Raw genomic sequence first — 18,353 nt, 5'->3', positions numbered from 1 at the left:
AACTGAGCACATTATTATGTATATTGACATGGAAATGGTAAACATTTTTGTGTTGCGTTAATCATAAAAATATGACGGAAAGAAAACTCAGCAGAAAAATAGCAATATAATGATGTCATTGTGCTGTGGGTGTAATGTTGGAAATGAGTCGAGTTGAAATAAGCCTTAATGAATCTAAAACAAGTCATATTTTTTTTGTCGGTCTGAGACAAGTGATATGGAATTCATTTGGTGATGCATTTGAGTTTTTGGAGAAAACAAGTTTAGTTGGAAAAATTCATTTTGACTAAGATAAATTTGGAAGAATTATAGAATTTTGCCTAATCATTTATTTTTGCTGATTTATACGTTATTTTGTAAAGCACTGTGGCCAACATTACTGTATTAATATGTGCTTTCTAAATGAATTGGAATTGTATTGAAGCCATTTAATGGTGGATGCAGAAAGGTTAACTTAGAGGTCAGCGTGGTTCGAATGCCCCGGCGGACACCTTTCCAACGAGTCCTGGCTTGTTTCTCTAAGACTTTCTGGATCGGTTAATGTTGGTTTGTCGAGGTCGCAGCGGGACCAACCCGAGCTCGTTGGAAAGGTCTCGTCCTGGTCTCCTTTTATGTTCCATTTTACATCCAACAACAGCACACATTAGTTGTTTCTTACATTCTTACAGAATCAGCACCATGGACAGCAACAGGACCTTGAGTCGCAAGAGTTTTAGGGCAGAGCAAGGCTGAGTTGCTACCTTGGTCGGTCAGAAGGTAAATAAAATGATCAAGAGATGGTTTTGCTATAATGAGAAAGTAAAACTTGAATATCGATCGAAGTGGCTTGCTATAATCTGCTAAACAAATGGTATATGAAAACGTACACGCTTGCTTGCTAGCCATTTCAAGTCATTGCTAGGTAATTGTTTTTGTTGAACCATACCATTATTGTTGAGCCGTTACTTTCTAACGTTACACTTATTTCCCAGCGTTTATAAACAGAGAGGTCACCTGTCTTTTTAATCATTCTTAGCAGGGATACTTTTTTGAAATATACAAAAGGAAGCATCTTGTTTTAAAGAGTAAGTAACATTAGATCATGACAATTACAATTGTCAGTGTGTTATGTTGCAGTGTTTGAAAGTAAGCAGTCTGCCAAGTTGTTAGTCCGAAGGTTAACAAATAACAAAGTTATCGGCTTGTAAAAAAGGCAGTCTACTCTGTCAATGGTCGTCTTTTGGACAACTGTAAAGTCAGCAGTCTTCCCCATGATTGTGTAGCCTACAGAACTAGACTGAGAGACCATTTAAAGGCCTCTGCAGATGTTTTGAGTGGCACCTGGTGTCTTCAATATTTAACCTTTTCACTGAATTTCATACTGAATTTGGAGTTAAAACAAATAAACATTTGAAATATATCAGTCTGTGTGTAATGAATGAATATAATATACAAGTTTAACTTTTTGAATGGGATTATTCAAATAAATAAACTTTTTGATGATATTTTAATTATATGACAAGCACCTGTACTTTCTAAAATGCTCTATGCAACATATGCACAGTAATAATATTATTGTTAACGTATTAACAGTATTTTAAGTAAATATATATATATATATATATTATATACATATTTTATTTCAATGATAAGCAAAAGCACAACATGCATGTTGTCACACTGGACGTTTTTATGACAAGAGTGGTCACTTGCCACTTAGAAACATCTTGTTGATGAACGTCTTCGGATGTTTCTTCGTCAGACTCGGCCTCAAGCTACACACTTTATATAATATCGAACCACCTGTAAACCATAATCCTGTAATGATGATAGGTGTTTCATTTGCGGCACACGATGAAACGCGTTCGACCAATCACTACGGACTACACCATCTGACCAATCACATGACACTATGCTCGCGGATAGGAGGATGAGCGTATCTGTACCTAAACTTGTTGTTAGACACTCCATAAACCAAAGTAGGGCCTTAAAAATATAATGTTACGTACTCTAAATAAGTTTCACTGTTTAGCTTTGGCTTTGGATTCCTAAACAACTTTCCATTTTGTAACTTAACGTTAGGCTCCATTAACAGATAGTATCGTTTGCCAACATACATTGTTTACATCGGGGTCGGAAATTAACACAGACTTTGAAAGAGATTACAAGGTGAAAAAAACTGATCTCCAAATTCAAGATAAAAGAGGAAAAGCAGTCCCTGCACATTAAAAAACTAGCTATGACAGTCGTAATCTAAATAAGATGACGAATGTGGATGACATCGCTTTACAGCCAATCAAATTCATGGTATGAATGTACTGGCCAATCAGAGTTGTTGAAGAGCTGTGCTGAAGTGGGCCATGCTCATAAATTGTATCCTTAACAACAGTGGCGGTTCTACATTGAATAGCACCCCGGGCGAGAACATCTTTGAGCGCCCCCCCCCCCCCCCCTCGAAAAAACTAAATTATGTCATATTTTTCTTGACCTAAACTACAGTGGTACAAATTGAATTTGTCATTAAAATGTAATTGTACCACTGTAGTTGAGGTCAAGAAAAGTATACATGACATTGTTATAAATTTAACAATTTGACAGAGTATTAACACTTAATGATATTTTACTGACATTCAATTTGTACCACTGGAAAAAAAAGTGGTCAGAAAAAGATTCATGACAGTTATAATGGCCTCATGACAGCCAATGTCAAAACCAACAGAAGTACAGAAGTGTCCCCGTTTCTCAGTCTCTAATACAATATGGTTAGATGCCGAAACACCAGCTAAGTAGTGTCTTACATTCAATTATTAATCTGCTATGTCATGTTTTTATGACAATTATGACAGGTTAAGATGTATTGGTTAATGTAAAGTTGTCAACAAAGACCTCAAACAAACAATATTTGCATTAAAAATGTCATAATTGAGCGAATGACACTTAATGACAGTTGTCATAAACATGCATAAAACCTTCATATTCATGACATGTGTGATGTAGCAAATAAATAGCAAAGGTTATGTTCGTCTTAGAAACTAGCTACAGATTGGAAAATTCTGTTTGCTCATTACGGGACCTTACGTTAACCCAACTGATGGAAATAAATAATAATAACTGAACTTGTAACAGTTTTGTTGCAAAGCACAATATTATGGTGAAATTAGATCTCGTGTTTGTTGACTAAAAACCCAAATTGTTGTTTAAGTGGTGTCGGTTCTACCTGCCCTGCGCGGGCCCCGAACCGGAGTCTGTCTGAATGAGAGTCGGGCGCTCTAACGACTAGGCTAAACACAGCAGTGTCATTTCACACAACATGGCAACATCGATACACTAATCATAATACAGAGAGAACATTATAGTTGCATACCTTTATCTTTTCAGCATACAGGGGCGCCAATTTGCCAATTCCCCACAAAATGAATGAATAGATAATAGATAACCGGCGGATAATAAGATTATTAATAGATAATAAGATTTGCGGCGGCCCAGAGTTTCTTTTACTGCTCGTGCCGGTGCCGCCCCCCACGTGACATGAAAAAATGCCGCCCCGGGCGACTGCCCGGTTCGCCCGTGCCTAAAACCGCCACTGCTTAACAATCACGTAAAGATACGATGTAAGAAAGAGACTCATTAGTAGTCAGACTCTTTACTGTATAAACTGAAGCCTTTGAGTGTTTTAGTGATTTTGGATGTTCTTTGTTTGTTTTCTATATTTTTCCAGTTGAATCTTTGTTGATTTTATTTCTTTACTTATGTTTATATTATCTGGTTCATTTCGCATTTCTTTAGTTTAGATTTCAGCTGTATTTGTTTAATTCCATTTAGATTTGTTTAGTGTTATGTGTTAAATGTAATGTATGCTTGGTTTCCCCCTCTTGTTCAGAATGGGCCGATCTTTTCCTTTATAAGCTCTGTTTTTGTTCCGTCCTTGCTGGGTAGTTTTCCCCTTTGTTTGACGGTATGGTACTTTATTTGTTGCAACAAATTTATGTTTGAGATTTTGACCTGGGTACAAATTATTTTCATAGTAAAGCTGGTGTTTCCTTTCCTTGGCCTCTCAGTCCCCACAACAGAAAGAAGAAAAACTGAAGAAGGGACAATATGTTAAAGTTTTTATGTGTTTATTAAGATTATCAACTGAAATAAACAATTACATTCACATTTATTCACTTGGCAGATGCTTTATTATTATAAAATTTTTATATTACAAATTATGATTGTTTCTGTTTTTACTCTTTAGTGTTACATAGTAGAATGTGTTGAATAGAAACCCCCAGATCAAGTTTACAAGAGGTTGTGTTTTATTTTATACATAAAAATTCTCCTTAGTCCACACCAGTACATAAAATACAGCATGTCACTTTCAAATCTCATGCTATGTTGTGTGAAGTTCTGCTGAATTCAGAAGAAGAGAATGTAGAACATGAACAGCAATGAGAGGAGGAGATTCTGAGTGATGCTCTCAGCGCTGTTACACAGATTCCCCTGACAGCACGAAATGTCTTTGAAACTTTGTGGTAAAGAATCACAGGAATTTTTGGAGGCACATCCTTTTAAAGTCGGTGGCAGAGATGTACTATTTGCTGATGTGAAGAGAACAGAATTTGGTCATAATTGATGGGTGAAATGATATGACTGTTTATATAATAAACATTTTCAAATATGAACTTCAAAGATCTCCAAATATGTTAAATGCAATTGTGTACAATTCACGTTTGCACATATACTGTGCTGTAAAATATATCTTGAAAAATTGGGCAATTCAAAATGTAATTCAATCTACGTGTATCATATGTTTGGAATAAAATCTTGTATTCTCACATTTGACTGAAATGCAGATGTCATCAATTTGTAAACAGTTTAATTTGTTTGAACATCCGTTCGCATCACAGCTGTAACATTGTTTTCCAGTGGCGGTGTTAGAGCTGGGATCTGTGGACGAAACCAATATTAAGCTTAATGCAAACATTACGGTATCCATACAGTCTAGTTTAGTGCTGTTACTGTATATCTAAGACAATACCTGGGGCATCTTGGGAATTACAGAGGTCTGTGGTACAGCACTGCATAGATGTCCCGAAAAAGCCAAAGTTAACATATCCATTGATACAGCTCTTTGTCGGAAAACAACCCCTAGCCTTTGTGGTAACCGTAGTGCCACCTAAAAAACAACAACAAAAACAATTGATGCTTCATGACCAGTAAAATATTAAAAGGATTTGAGTGTCCCAGAAGATTTGTGTGTGTGTTTGTATCATGAGAGATGAGTAAGATTAAAAATTATTGTTTCTATTCTTATTTTCCTACATATTAACTCATATATTAGTTTAATTTGACTTATTATTTATTAATGCTTCGTATTGTTTTGTTGGGTCCCATTGTCTTCAATTGCTGAAAAAAGAAAAAGGGATTGACTCCATCTCAAGGTTTTTAATATGGTGACGATGTTCTAAAGAAATGGCAACAGTAATCAAAATAATGTAAATGAATCAAAGGAAATCACAGACATCCGTAGTGTCAAGTCAGTATTTCTCTTGGATAAACACATGTCACTTGTGAGTAACTCAGATTCTAAGATCCTTCATCCGCAATAATGCATCAACCCTCCATCACACTCACCAGAAGTTATTACCGTTGTGCCACTAAAACAGGTTTCTGAAGCCGTGAGACAAGTCGTTTCTTTGGGAACACAAGAAGTGCCTGCGCACCCATAACATTTAAATGAGCAGCCTGAAAGAGAACAGAATGAGGCAGAAACATTAAATTATCTGTATTTGTAGCTAATAAAACATGAAATTTGTATTTTACTTACCTCCAGTAAAAAGAGTACAAAAGAGAACAACGAAGATGTTCAGATCCATCTTAGGTGAGTCAGGAGGAGAATAAAATAAAATATTTTTCAGGGTCCTTTTTATAGCCGATGAAAAAGGTGGAGACTGGAATGAGGAGGTAAAACTTCAGAAAGGGTGGGGATTCTTTAATTCATAGAAACTTTAAAGGTTCTGAATGACTTTATTTAAAATATTTTCATTGGACGTTTACATGTCTGGGATTCGTGTGTGATCTTGTTTTATCCTTTTACCTTGATGTCTGTCATTAAAAAAATAATGTCTGCAGAAACTTATTTATTGTGATTTATTTTGTTTTCCACCTCAATGGTTCCTTCATCAAAGTTCCCGTTCCCCCCGTTTTCCCTGAGGTGTTGCAACATTGTACAGTAGTTAGACGTTGATCGCTTACAGGCTTTGATACCTGAGGAGCAATTGGTGGTAAGGCACCTCGTCTGAAGGGTAATAAGAGTGGAAGAGAGAACTGTCCCTAAATTTTCTGCTAGTACTGATACTCAAATCCATGACATACTGTACAATCCAACTAACCATTAGATAACAGCTGTGCCCGAATGAAAATGTGCATTTAATACAAACTGTTTGAAATCAATGTTTTGTTCTCTTTAGAATATATTTAATAATCAACAGGAGCCAACAAAATAACTTTGTTATGTCATTTAATGTTTAGATTTTTGAGTTGTTGATATTTTAAGTTGGTTGACATAACTCATAAAAGGTGCTTGTGATAGGTTGCCTTATTATTCTGAGTTGCCTCAACTTCACTATTTAGTACTTTGCATTACAAAGGAGTGTAAGTACATTTTAAACTTACCCACTTGTCATTTTACAAAGAATAAATCAAAAACACTCGTCTCCAGACTGGAAACTGTCTACACATAAAGCATCCAATATCAGCGAGCACCACATTCAACTTAAACATATTTTATTTCCTCAAAACGTTATAATAATCTGGGGTGTATTTGTGCGTTATGTATACAGTATTTACATTTAAAAACAGTAGGCCTATTTACAAAAAAACACATGTAAATATAATTCGGATAGTTTTGAATGGTCCTTTTTTATGCTTTGCTGTATCCTTTGAAACATGTAAATATGTGCAAAATGGGATGTGTGACAGAGCTTTGCTGAAAGTCTGTATCCCACAGACCTTCTTTTCATGTTTAATATGAAGCCATTCTTGTGCAACCACATTACCCATTGCAGTTTGAATATCCAAATGACAAACAGATCATAGCAGAACAGGAAATATCATGCCCTATAGATCACTTTTGATGTATTTAGTTCCGCACCATGTAAATCTGTAAGGTATTTTTATGCTGTTTTAAAGGAAGATATTGGACCACAGTCAAATGTTGTAACTGCTCTTTCCACTCTCCTTTTTAAATAAAAAGAATGATTTAATCAGAAGTTTGTTCTTTCATTTCAATCACTTTCCTCCGATGTACTTACAGTATAGCATGTTGCTCACCCATACAGACCTTTAACATGAAATCTTACACTTTGAAATCATTTTAAAATCAAACACAATCCTGCCATTGCTGCTCATTTGTTTGTTAGAGGCCAATCTCAGATAGCACAATCCATCTGGCTTACGTCTATTTGACGTCTGCATTTACATCTGCAAGACATTTTCAAGACATAGTTTGCTCATCTGCTATACGTTTCGGAGACGTCTGAACGTCTGCAATACGTCTGCTAATGAGCTGGAAATTTGGAAACATCTGCTACGTAAAAACATCTGCTAAACATCTTAGAATGAACTGTTGTTCATCCATTCTAAATCATAAACATGTAACAGACATCTTCTAGATGTCTATATGACGTCTGACAGCAGACGTCTCCGAGACGAACTGCAGATGAGCAAACTATGTAGGCCTAGATGTCTTGCAGATGCAAATACAGACATCAAATAGACGCTTTCTGATATCAGATCAATAAAACTACAGAACAAACAGAAAAAGGGAAAAGTGTGCATAAAAGTGTGTATATATGTTTATATATATCTATATCTATATATATAGATATAGATATATAGTGCCTCCAATTCGACTGGCGAGAAATAAACGGAGCGCTTTTTGTCACGTGGCGTTGCCATGGTGAATCGTGTTATCTTCGCTCAATTGATGATGTCTTTTTAAAGCCGCGGTGAACAGAGTGGATTGAACTGATAGAAACCAGCTGTTCTGAAACAGAAAACTCAGAGTAGCGATTATCTGAGTAAATCAACTCAGAGTTCATATTTTAACTCAGTGTTGCTTGAACCTCCTTATTGAAACGGGTCCCAGTTCTTCAAAGTATTGATGCAAAACACTACCGTTTACTTGTACACTATTAAAGATAATAATAAAAAAAATTATGCATTTCATCCTGATTTCCTTTGTCTTCTGTAGGGAAAAACTGATAGACTTCAGCAGAGAACAAATGTAAATGTTTTTAAAGAATGAGGGGTTTCTTTATTGTACATTTGAGTGTACGGTTTGCGCTGTTTAAATATGGGCGGGCGCAGCGCTGGTGGTGGCGCTAGGAAACACGTCCCTGTGCGCTGACGAGGAGTCGCCTGGCTGGGCGATTGAATCGCGCAGATGACATTTCAGCGCGGCGCGAGCTCTGTAATACCCGCTGTCTCGTCCCACTTTTGGATTATTTGGCTTCCCATAGTTCGCGTGAGTTGAAAAATTCGCGTGGAGTCTGTTAAGAGATGATTGGGCCAGCCCAGTGTCAGTATGGAAAATGAACCAATGGGCCGCTGTCCCTGCTTTATGGGCCGGTCGTTGGCCGATTAAAAAAATATAATATAATATTATATCGGCCCCCAAGTGCATCGGCCCACCGGGCATTTGCCCGGTATGCCAGATTACCAGTCCAGCACTGCAATCAGTGAGAATAAAGATTGGCTGGTTGTTATGTGTAGACCACAAAACTAAAAGGAATTAAAGCTTAGAAACTCGCCTTGACTGGTTTTCACAATGCCATCTCTTTGGTCATGTCTCTGAAATCTGTTGAACCAAACAGGTTTGTTTGTCAGAAATCATTATTTAATTATTGATGCATATGTGTCCGTGTTGTGTGGGTATCACTCAAGCATGTGTTTTCACACATATTATCTTTCTGAATAACACTGTACTTGTTCACACAACAAGATCTTTCTTCAATGACAACAATTACCCTTGCAAGAATGAAAAAAAGCCACACCATAAATGGGAAGTTCAGAGTGTAAGGGCAAAAAGGGCATGTACTCTGCAGAGGTTGAGCCCTATCTGTGAATGTTTATAGGGGAGCATTCTGTGTAAGCCACATAACAAGCTATACGTAGAGAAACATGTCTTGGCAGGTTTTATGATGTCAACCGTTCAGAAAAACAATGGACATTTTTAAAATGTAAAAGCCGTTTTTTATCAAAAGTGTGGAATGTTTCTTGGAAATTATTTTGTAGAAGTCGAAGAACTGACGCTGTTGTATTTTTAGCGTGATTATTTTGGTTAATTCCCTGTAATTTTACTGTAGATTATTGTTCTATAAGGAATAAATAATAATATAGCTAAAGTGACTAACATGGCTTTAGCATATGTTGCATTGTTTTCTAGCTTCAGTTATTGTTATAAGTATTGTAAGTAAATAAGTATTGACATGTTTCTCTTTACACTCATAAAGTATATCTGGATAATGGAATTACCAGAGTTCAATAATGACCAGAACCCCAATATTTGCCATTTACAGAAAGACAAAAAACTAAAGTAGGGACAGTAAGTTGACAATTGTTAAAGTTTTGCAGGGTTTATCAACGTAAATAAAAAACAGAAATTACATTCACATTTATTCATTTAGCAGATGCTTTTAAGATGATTTATTTTATTATATTACAGATAATGATTGTTTCTGTTTTTACTCTTTAGTGTTATATAGTACAACTCCCCAGAACAAGTTTTCAAGAGGATATGTTTTATTTTATACATAAATATAAGTCTACAGCAGTACATAAAATACAGTATGTCACTTTCAAATCTCATTGCTATATTCGATGGCAGGAATGTTAAATTTGCTGATTTGAAGAAAACAGAATCTTGGTCTTATTTATGAGCGATAGGACATGACTGTTTACATAATAAAGATTTTATATATGAACTTCAAAGATCTATAAATATGTTTCATATCATACAATTCAGGTTCTCACATATACTGAGCTGTAATATGTCTTGAAAAATAATGTAATTCAATCTAGGTTGATCATGTGATAAAATCTCCACCAGGAGGGGAATAAAATAAAATATGTTTCAGGGTCCTTTTTATAGAATATGCAAAAAGCAGACGCTGGAATGAGAAAGTAAAACTTCAGAATAGGTGGGCATTCTTACATTCAAAGAAACCTTAAAGTTTTCTGAATGACTTTACAGGCCTACAACACATTTTCATTCTACGGTCACATGTTTGGGATTCGTGTGTGATCTTGTTTTTACCTTTTTACTTCATTTGAGTTTTTTTGTGATTACTCTTGGACTGGATAGTTCATTAAACATCACATTTTGTTCCTGCATTTTCAGTTCTTTATTTAGAGCACGTTTAAAAGAGTCACAAAGTGCATAGTAAAAATACATTAAACAAGATACGAAGAGTTTATTTCCAAAAAGAGAGAAGTCTTTTAACTCTTAAATGTTAAAAAAAATATCAAAAATCATGTTTTTTATTTATTGATATTCAAAATCGATATTAATTGGAATGCACAGTAAAATAACTTGATTTTTGAAAATATTTTAAACTGTGTCATCTTTTTTTTATATTAAGTCTCCATATATAATATAAAGTAATAGAAAAAGTTATTCGTTTTTAGAAGCAGCTTGTCGTGAACGTGGTGGAAGAACCCAAGTGCAAGGCAGCAGGGATGAAGGGGTAAACAAATAGATTTTAATGATAAAACGAATACAAAACAAACACCCACGATGGGGGAACAGATACTTCCCACAAGGGGGGCAAAAATAGATAACTAGGGATAACGAAAAAGGAACTTGGAAATGGCAATATACATACATGAAACAGGAACATGAACTATGAATACAATGAACAAGTACAGAGCAGGAAACATGTACAACGAACGAGCACAAGACAATAGACAAGAGGGCATTAAATAGAGAGACTAACAAAGGAGTGACAGTAAGTTTTGGCCACCAGATCTTGCACCAAAAAAAAACTGAGTTGAACTATATATGTACATTGTTTTTTAGTGTAACTGCATTGAATATTTGTATTCAGGTTTACAAGTGATCAAACTTGCAATCGGTTTCCCCCACCCGATCCGGGACACACTTAGGTGTTGAAACACGTCTAAGGTTTTCAGATAGTTTCAAGGAAACCAAACCTAACCCATTCAGTCGAGTGAGAAAACTTGTTCCCACAGTTATCCTGTGCATGTGATCAGGAAAACAACATAAACAACATTTATACGCACATAAAGAGATAACAGTTAGGTCCAGTTAAATGATCATTTCATTGAATTACCTGACTTAAAGCTAAAAGAAGTGCTTTCTCAAGCATCACATACTTGGAAAAACTGCAGAAAACTTATTTTAAACAGGAAAAGTTTGACATTTAAAGCATATCTACCATATTTACAGAGGATTAGCATTACCTGAAGTAACTTCTTTAAAGTAAGTAAAACTCGCCATAATGTTAACAGACATTGTCTCACTGTTTTGTTGTATTAACTTACCTGGTTGCCTTAAAATGTTTAGTTAAATTGTTGTGTTAAGGGGAATTAAGGCAACCGGTTAACTTATGTTTTTAAATTGATGGTCAACATGTTCAAAGTATTAGAACATTAATTTATGGGTCCTAAACCCAAAGTTTTACATGTGAAAATACCTCATTAGATTTGTATACATAAATGTCACATTAATTAATGTGTATTGTGATTTTAATGATGAGATTTTAATATAAGGATTAACGTTTCATGTCATAATTGACACTGTAATGAAGCTAAACAGGTCAGCTGGCTGTTTAATGAGAAATGATATTGAGGAAGCTGCGGTTGAAATCAAACAGGCATGACCAGTGAGGTCATTTGGGCAATTGCCCAGGGCCCCCGACCTCTAAAGGGCCCCGCGGGCGGTAACACCAATCAACGTGCACTGAGCCGGTGGCGTGACGGCAAGCGCCAACACAACACAACTCAAAAAATGCAAACACGAAGCAGCTAAGTGGGTGCGTTAATCGGAAATTTAAAAGGGAGAAGGATATCAGGAATGCAGAAAATTTTTAATATCCATCCGTCACAAGATATTCTGCTGCGAGTGGGACCATTGAGGGAAGCGGTGATGGGTCTCGAGTCTAACCGCCATCTGAACCGCTCGTCGAGTCAATGCTCTACAAAATGCTCGTGTAAGATGTGTTTGCCAAATGAAATCAAGCATTTCAAATTTAAACATGCTGTTCCCCATTATTTAGGATTCAAATTGTGTATTTTGCCAGATTATTTATCATTTCTTTTTGTCTTGTCTAATTGAGATAAATTGAAAGATTTCAAAATGTTTATATTGCACTAAAATGTTTAACCCTTGCCTGTCTTGTTGAACTGTGATGTGACAGGTTGTTTTCTGTTTTAAAACAAGTTCAAAAGAGTTTAGGAGCAGATGATATTTTATAAATTTTTTCCTTGTGGTGGCTCCATGAAAATGCTGTAAATTTTGTTTGTTTATTGTTGTTGCGAGAAAACAGCAGATTTCAAAATGTTTATATTGCGCTATAACTTGATAGTCCTATTACGTTCTGAGGTGACGGTGATTTCTGTTTAAAATGAGCTGAGGACCAAAATGCTACTTGATTCTAGGAGATGGATTGAATGGATTTTTGTTTGTGTCGTGTCTGTGAACTTCCTCTGTGATGGCTCTATCAATTCTATGCATTTGTGTTTGGAGTAGGTGTTGTTAAATAAATATTGGATGCTTTGAAAGTCGTTGCTTATTTATTTTTTGTGACTATGTAGTGGGTCAATTTTGCCAGATTATACTGATGCTGATGTGTTTTGTTTTCATAACATAATGACTGAGTGGTCTTGACAAGAGAACATAGTGGTGCATTTGTAGTGCGAAGAACATTTGCACATCTTTATATCAAAATGCATTTGATGTCAGTTAGTTATTGAAATATTGAGTATATTGACTGTATTACTGTAATTTATTCTGTATTTTGCCAGATTATGTTGATCCTGGGGTTGTGATGATGGGGCCCTTGAATATTGTTGCCCAGGGTACAGTGAAGTGTTAATCTGGCCCTGCACAAAACTAAAAGGAATTGAAGCTGAGAAACTCGTCTTGACTGGTTTTCACAATGCCAACTCTTTGATCATGCCTCTGAAAGCTGTTGAACCACACAGGTTTGTTTGTCAGAAATCATTAATTAATGAATGAGACATATGTGTCTGTGTTGTGTGGGTTGATTTCACACATAATATCTTTCTGAATAACACTGACTTAATGTTTTAGATTATTAAATTTTTAAGGTAAATCGAGTAAACTGGGGATAAAAACTGTTGGGATCATACGACTGCTCACAGGGCAAATACAGACTAATTTTTTGAATGAAACTGAATGAATGACAGAGCACAGTACAAAAGCAAACAAACGTTTTCAACATTAATTTATTCTTTCTCTTGATTGGTTTAATTGATTGGTTCCCTGCTTACAGCGTGTGTCTAAAGATGTCCCATCCATATCATATCAGCGAGCTTCTGCGGTGGTTTATTTAGCATATTTTGCTTTAAGTGAATGCTTGGCTGAAAAGATGTGTCTTTAATCTAGATTTAAATTGGGTGAGTGTGTCCGATCCTGAATAGTGTCGGGAAAGCTATTTCAGAGTTAAGGTGCTACGTATGAGAAAGCTTGACCCCCTTTGGTGGATTTAGTTATTCAAGGAGTTATCAAAAGTTTTGAGGTCTTAGAGAGCGTGATGGGTTGTAGTGTAATAGAAGCTCTGTTATGAAGGTAGGGTCTAACTGTTTATGGCTTTTTAAGTGAAAAAAAGAACTTTAAAGTCTATATACGATACTTAAATGGTAGCCAGTGAAGGGTTGATAACATTGGGGTTATGTGATCGTATTTTCTGGACCTGGTTAGAATGGACAAGCAGATTGACCATAAGACACTTGCAGGCAGGACTTCAAAGGACGTTTCATAGAAGTGGTTAAGAGGTATGCACGCAAACATTCAATATCAGTCTGTATTGTATATGGAAATATTAACAGCTAAAATGTGTTACCGGTTGCAAGTGAGGTTGCTATGTAGTTTCTATAATGTTCTGGGAGATTCTAGCCTGTTGATAAGGTATTTTGGTGGTTATAAGAGTGTTGCTATGCAGTTTGTGTTGAAGGAGAGACTGCGCGAGAACGGAGAGGGGGGAAATGACATCGGAGAGAAGATGGCGCCACAGCTTCCGGTGATATATCACTCAGAAAGAGTTTAAATCGTGTCAAGTCGGGTCATATTTATTAATTAGGGGGACACAATGACAGCCCGGGAAGAGTGAAAAACAATTATAATCACAGACAGCCATACAGATGTATTAAAATTGCAGAGTTAAAGATTTAAAACATATGAGAACATGGAGAATCAGACAGACAATATGTACAGTGACACCATTGACCACCAAATCCTCCTGTCGACCCTCAAGGTTATGGGTGTCTCTGGAATAGTCCAACAATGGTTCAGGTCCAACCTCTTAGGTAGGTCATTTAGATTATCCTGGAAGGGTGAGGACTCTGAGTCCCAAAATCTCGACACTGGGTTCCTCAGGGCTCAGTGCCTAGTCTGTTGATATTTCTTGTATGCATGACATGGCTAGGCTCTGTCATTCGGAAACATGGCTTTTCCTATCACTGCTATGCGGATGACACACAACTCCATTTCAGCCTGATGATCCGACTGTTTCAGAGCGACATCTCGCTCTGGATGAACCTGCAGCTAACCCTTGCAAGAACTTGACAGAACTCCTCGTAATCCCAGCTGACACAATGATCACAAGTTCTCCATTCAACTGGGTTCATCAAGCATCACATCTTCCAGAAAGGCAAGAAACCTGGGAGTGGTGATCAGCTTAACTTCACAGATCAGGTTGCCAGCACCATCCGGTCCTGTAGATTCGTCCTACAAGATTAGGAAAATTAGACCTTTTCTATCCGAGCATGCGTCACAAGTTCTTGTCCAGGCTCTTGTTCTGTCCAGACTGGACTACTGCAATGCGCTACTGGCTGGACTTCCAGCTTGCACAACCAAACATCTACAGATGATCCAGAATACCATGGCAAGAGTAGTCTTCAATGACCGACGAGATTAAACGTCACTACTCTCTTCATTAGGTTACATTGGCTCCCTGAAGTGGCTCGCATCAAATTCAAGACTCTGCTCCTGGCCTACAAGACCAACACTGGTTCAGCATCCCCTTATCTCCACTCGCAAATGCTGACATACTCGCCAGATCACTACGCTCTGCAAATGAACAATGTTATAGTGATCATAGTGATGTTAATGGTTTAATCCAAATTTGATTCTTGTTTCCTCATAATTAGTCTGTGAGACTTTACCTGTATTCTAAATATTACTTACAGCATGTTCTTTTTCTCTTATTAAACAACATATTGTTTGGATAAGCACAGCAAAGATAAGCAATAAACAACAATATTTAGTTTAGCATGTAGCTGTAATTCGTGTGTGGTTTCAGCGATGTGGTCTTCACTGCAGATGAATTAAGTGACACAGAAAGTAGAAGAACAACGGAGACAGCAGGAGGAGAAAACTGCCCCTGAAAACTCCATCTGATCAAAAAAGAAAGTTTTTCATCAACACAAAACTGCATGTTATCAACCTGATGTCATGTTGAGGTGCTTTGTTCATAAAGTCACAGATTCTGATGGTTAGGATTTGATGTGGATTCGATGGTTTAAAAAATTCTTGTTTCCCAGTTCTGGGACACAAGCCGATAGGTTACTTTGAAGAGCCCATCGAGTCTGCCAGGTATTTAGACACCTGGCCTCTCTCAGGTACTCTAGGTTGCTGTGGCCTAATGGTTAGAGCGTTGGGCTTGTTATCAGAAGGTTGCCGGTTCTAATCTCAGTGCCAGCAGGTCATGACTGAAGGGCCCTTGAGCAAGGCACCTTACCCCTGATTGCTCTGCAGTAATGTGCCACTGTAAGAAACTACTTGTAAGTCGCTTTGGATAAAAGCGTCTGCCAAATGAATAAATGTATATGTAAATGTAAACAGAAAGGGGTGACGATCTTGGGGCGTGCTCTGATGAGCTGGCACGCTTACAGTATCCAAGACAACACCTGCGATTTTAGCCCATGGTTGACTGACAAGGCTTAGCTAATAGTAATTGGGTAGTGTTCAATGCGGTCCAAGAACTGTTTGGTTACAAGCTTTCGTCCAAATATCTTTCTATTCGTTCAACCAAACAAAAAATATTTACGGAGTTGGAACAACTAGAGAGTGAGTAATTCATAACAGAATTTATTTTATTTTGTGGTGAACTATCCCTTAATCCAGGACTATGCCTCAGTTAAAGGGGTGGTTCAACAGTGTTTCATGCATTCTGACTTAAACGTGCCGACTTCTCATGCTCGACATTGATAACTTGTCAAAAAATGTATTGGGCACATGACGCTGTATTTCTGTGTTCAATACACACCGCCAAGGTTCGTGTAGGATGTGTTTGTTTGATCACTGCATTTTATAAGGAATGTAGTATAAACAGTGGATATAACATTACATTTCCATCACACGCTTGCAGTATTCGACCAATCACTACGCACTGGTTAACTGGTCAATCATAGCACAAACTTTTCAATGATCAAGATGCTGTTAGTTACTTGTACTCAAATTGCATGCTTGTAAAATGTGAATTTTCAACTATTGCTGAAGGAAACTGTAATTGAGCGCCGCTTGTACATGTGTTTCACAGGGATATATTCATGTAAGTCATCCTAACATCAGACCATAATGATGCTAAGAATTATTAATCCTTGAAAAACTCTAAAATATATTTTTTCAGAAATTTTGCCTTGGGAAGACACATTTCAGATAGACAAGATATTGGATATTGGATCCAGCATTCTGTGTGTAGATTTCCAGACATATCTATATAACTTAGACCTACTGATCAGAGATGGCAAAAGTACACACATCCCTTACTTAAGTAGAAGTACAGATACTCATGTTTAAAAATACTCTGGTAAAAGTTGAAGTACTGACTTAATTTAATTTTTTACTCAAGTAAAAGTAAAAAAGTATGTGCTCTAAAATATACTTAAGTAAAAAGTAGCCATTACTACTACCTGCTTTAGCCTGTATCCATGAACAACTGCTATAGAGAACACAGGCAGACAAAAGTGAGTTACATTGTTAATTATACTGAAATGCAAACAAGAGTGAAAGTATCATTATAATTCACACCTCACCTAGTTTACCAGATGACAGATTAATAGGCCTAGTGAAAATATTATAAATCATTACTGCTCAAATTGGCAACTTTCTAGATAATCCTATTCGCTGGCTTAAACAATTTGTGCTAAAGACTGAATATTAAAGTGTGTGCCAACGGCACGAACAGCACTAGCAACATCCCTTTAACAAAACTGAAAAAATTGGAGGGAAAAACTTAACAACAGATAACAGGCAAGCAAGAATTTTTAACACCGACAATTTCAAACATCTCCCGAATATATGGCCATGGGTGATTAGGAATGACTCACCTAAAAACCGATAAACCAACAGGCTTCTTGTTTAAAAACAGCGCGCATGACAACAAATAATACAGATTAAAGTAACAAGTCTGGTTTGAAAATGTAAGAAGTAGAAAGTACAGATATTTGGTTAAAAGTGTAATAAGTGAAAGTAAAAAGTTGTCGGAAAAATAAGTAGTGAAGTAAAGTACAGATACCAAAAAAATCTACTTAAGTACAGTAACGAAGTATTTGTACTTCGTTACTTACCATCTCTGCTACTGATATACTAAAATGATTCAATTTTATTTGGAGTATTACTTGTACACAATGCCCATTTTCGAGCCCTAAATGTTTCACTTCAAATAAGAATTGTATGATTTTTTAATAATATCAGTATTGTAACGCAAGATATTTGAAGTGTACCTCAAATATACTAGCAATAGTTCCACTTTGGCATGATCAAATAAACTTCAGTACCTTTAATAGGATCACAGCACTATTTCTGCACAATAAAATGCATTAAGTACCAATTTTGCAGACTTTTAGTAGGTCTATACCAATTTAGTATACCAAAAGTTCAATCGCAAGGTATTTTTATTAGGTATTTTATTTATTCTTATTCTTTCAAGAAAATCTACTAGCATTCTGTTTCCCAGTTTCATTAATCCCAGACCCCTAATACACGACAAAGGGTCCGTTTGAATCCCTGAGAACCTGCCTTTAACTGTGTCATCAAGACAAGAATAGTGGATCTTTAAGGAATGTCAAGAAATGTTCTGTCTAATATATTTTTACTAACATTTTCTTGGTCCAAACCATGTTTT

At 36.4% G+C, this 18,353-nt stretch overlaps 1 protein-coding gene across 1 annotated transcript; it reads right to left on the bottom strand.

Moving 5' to 3' along the window:
• Positions 1-4,082: 4,082 nt before the first annotated feature.
• LOC306911703 (uncharacterized protein) lies at positions 4,083-5,857 on the bottom strand. Its single transcript, XM_079487247.1, has 5 exons — positions 5,789-5,857; positions 5,596-5,706; positions 5,000-5,137; positions 4,798-4,908; positions 4,083-4,559 (listed from the first exon to the last, which is right to left on the bottom strand). Exons 1-5 carry the CDS (start codon positions 5,835-5,837, stop codon positions 4,378-4,380), a joined length of 591 nt encoding a protein of 196 aa, XP_079343373.1. The 5' UTR covers positions 5,838-5,857; the 3' UTR covers positions 4,083-4,377.
• Between the last annotated feature and the right edge of the window lie 12,496 nt (positions 5,858-18,353).

Source organism: Barbatula barbatula (assembly GCF_947034865.1).
Source record: "Barbatula barbatula genome assembly, chromosome: 22".
In the NCBI taxonomy this organism is placed as follows: domain Eukaryota; kingdom Metazoa; phylum Chordata; class Actinopteri; order Cypriniformes; family Nemacheilidae; genus Barbatula; species Barbatula barbatula.
The sequence above is the reverse complement of the archived record's forward strand: the minus strand, read 5'-3'. Positions and strand labels throughout refer to the sequence as shown.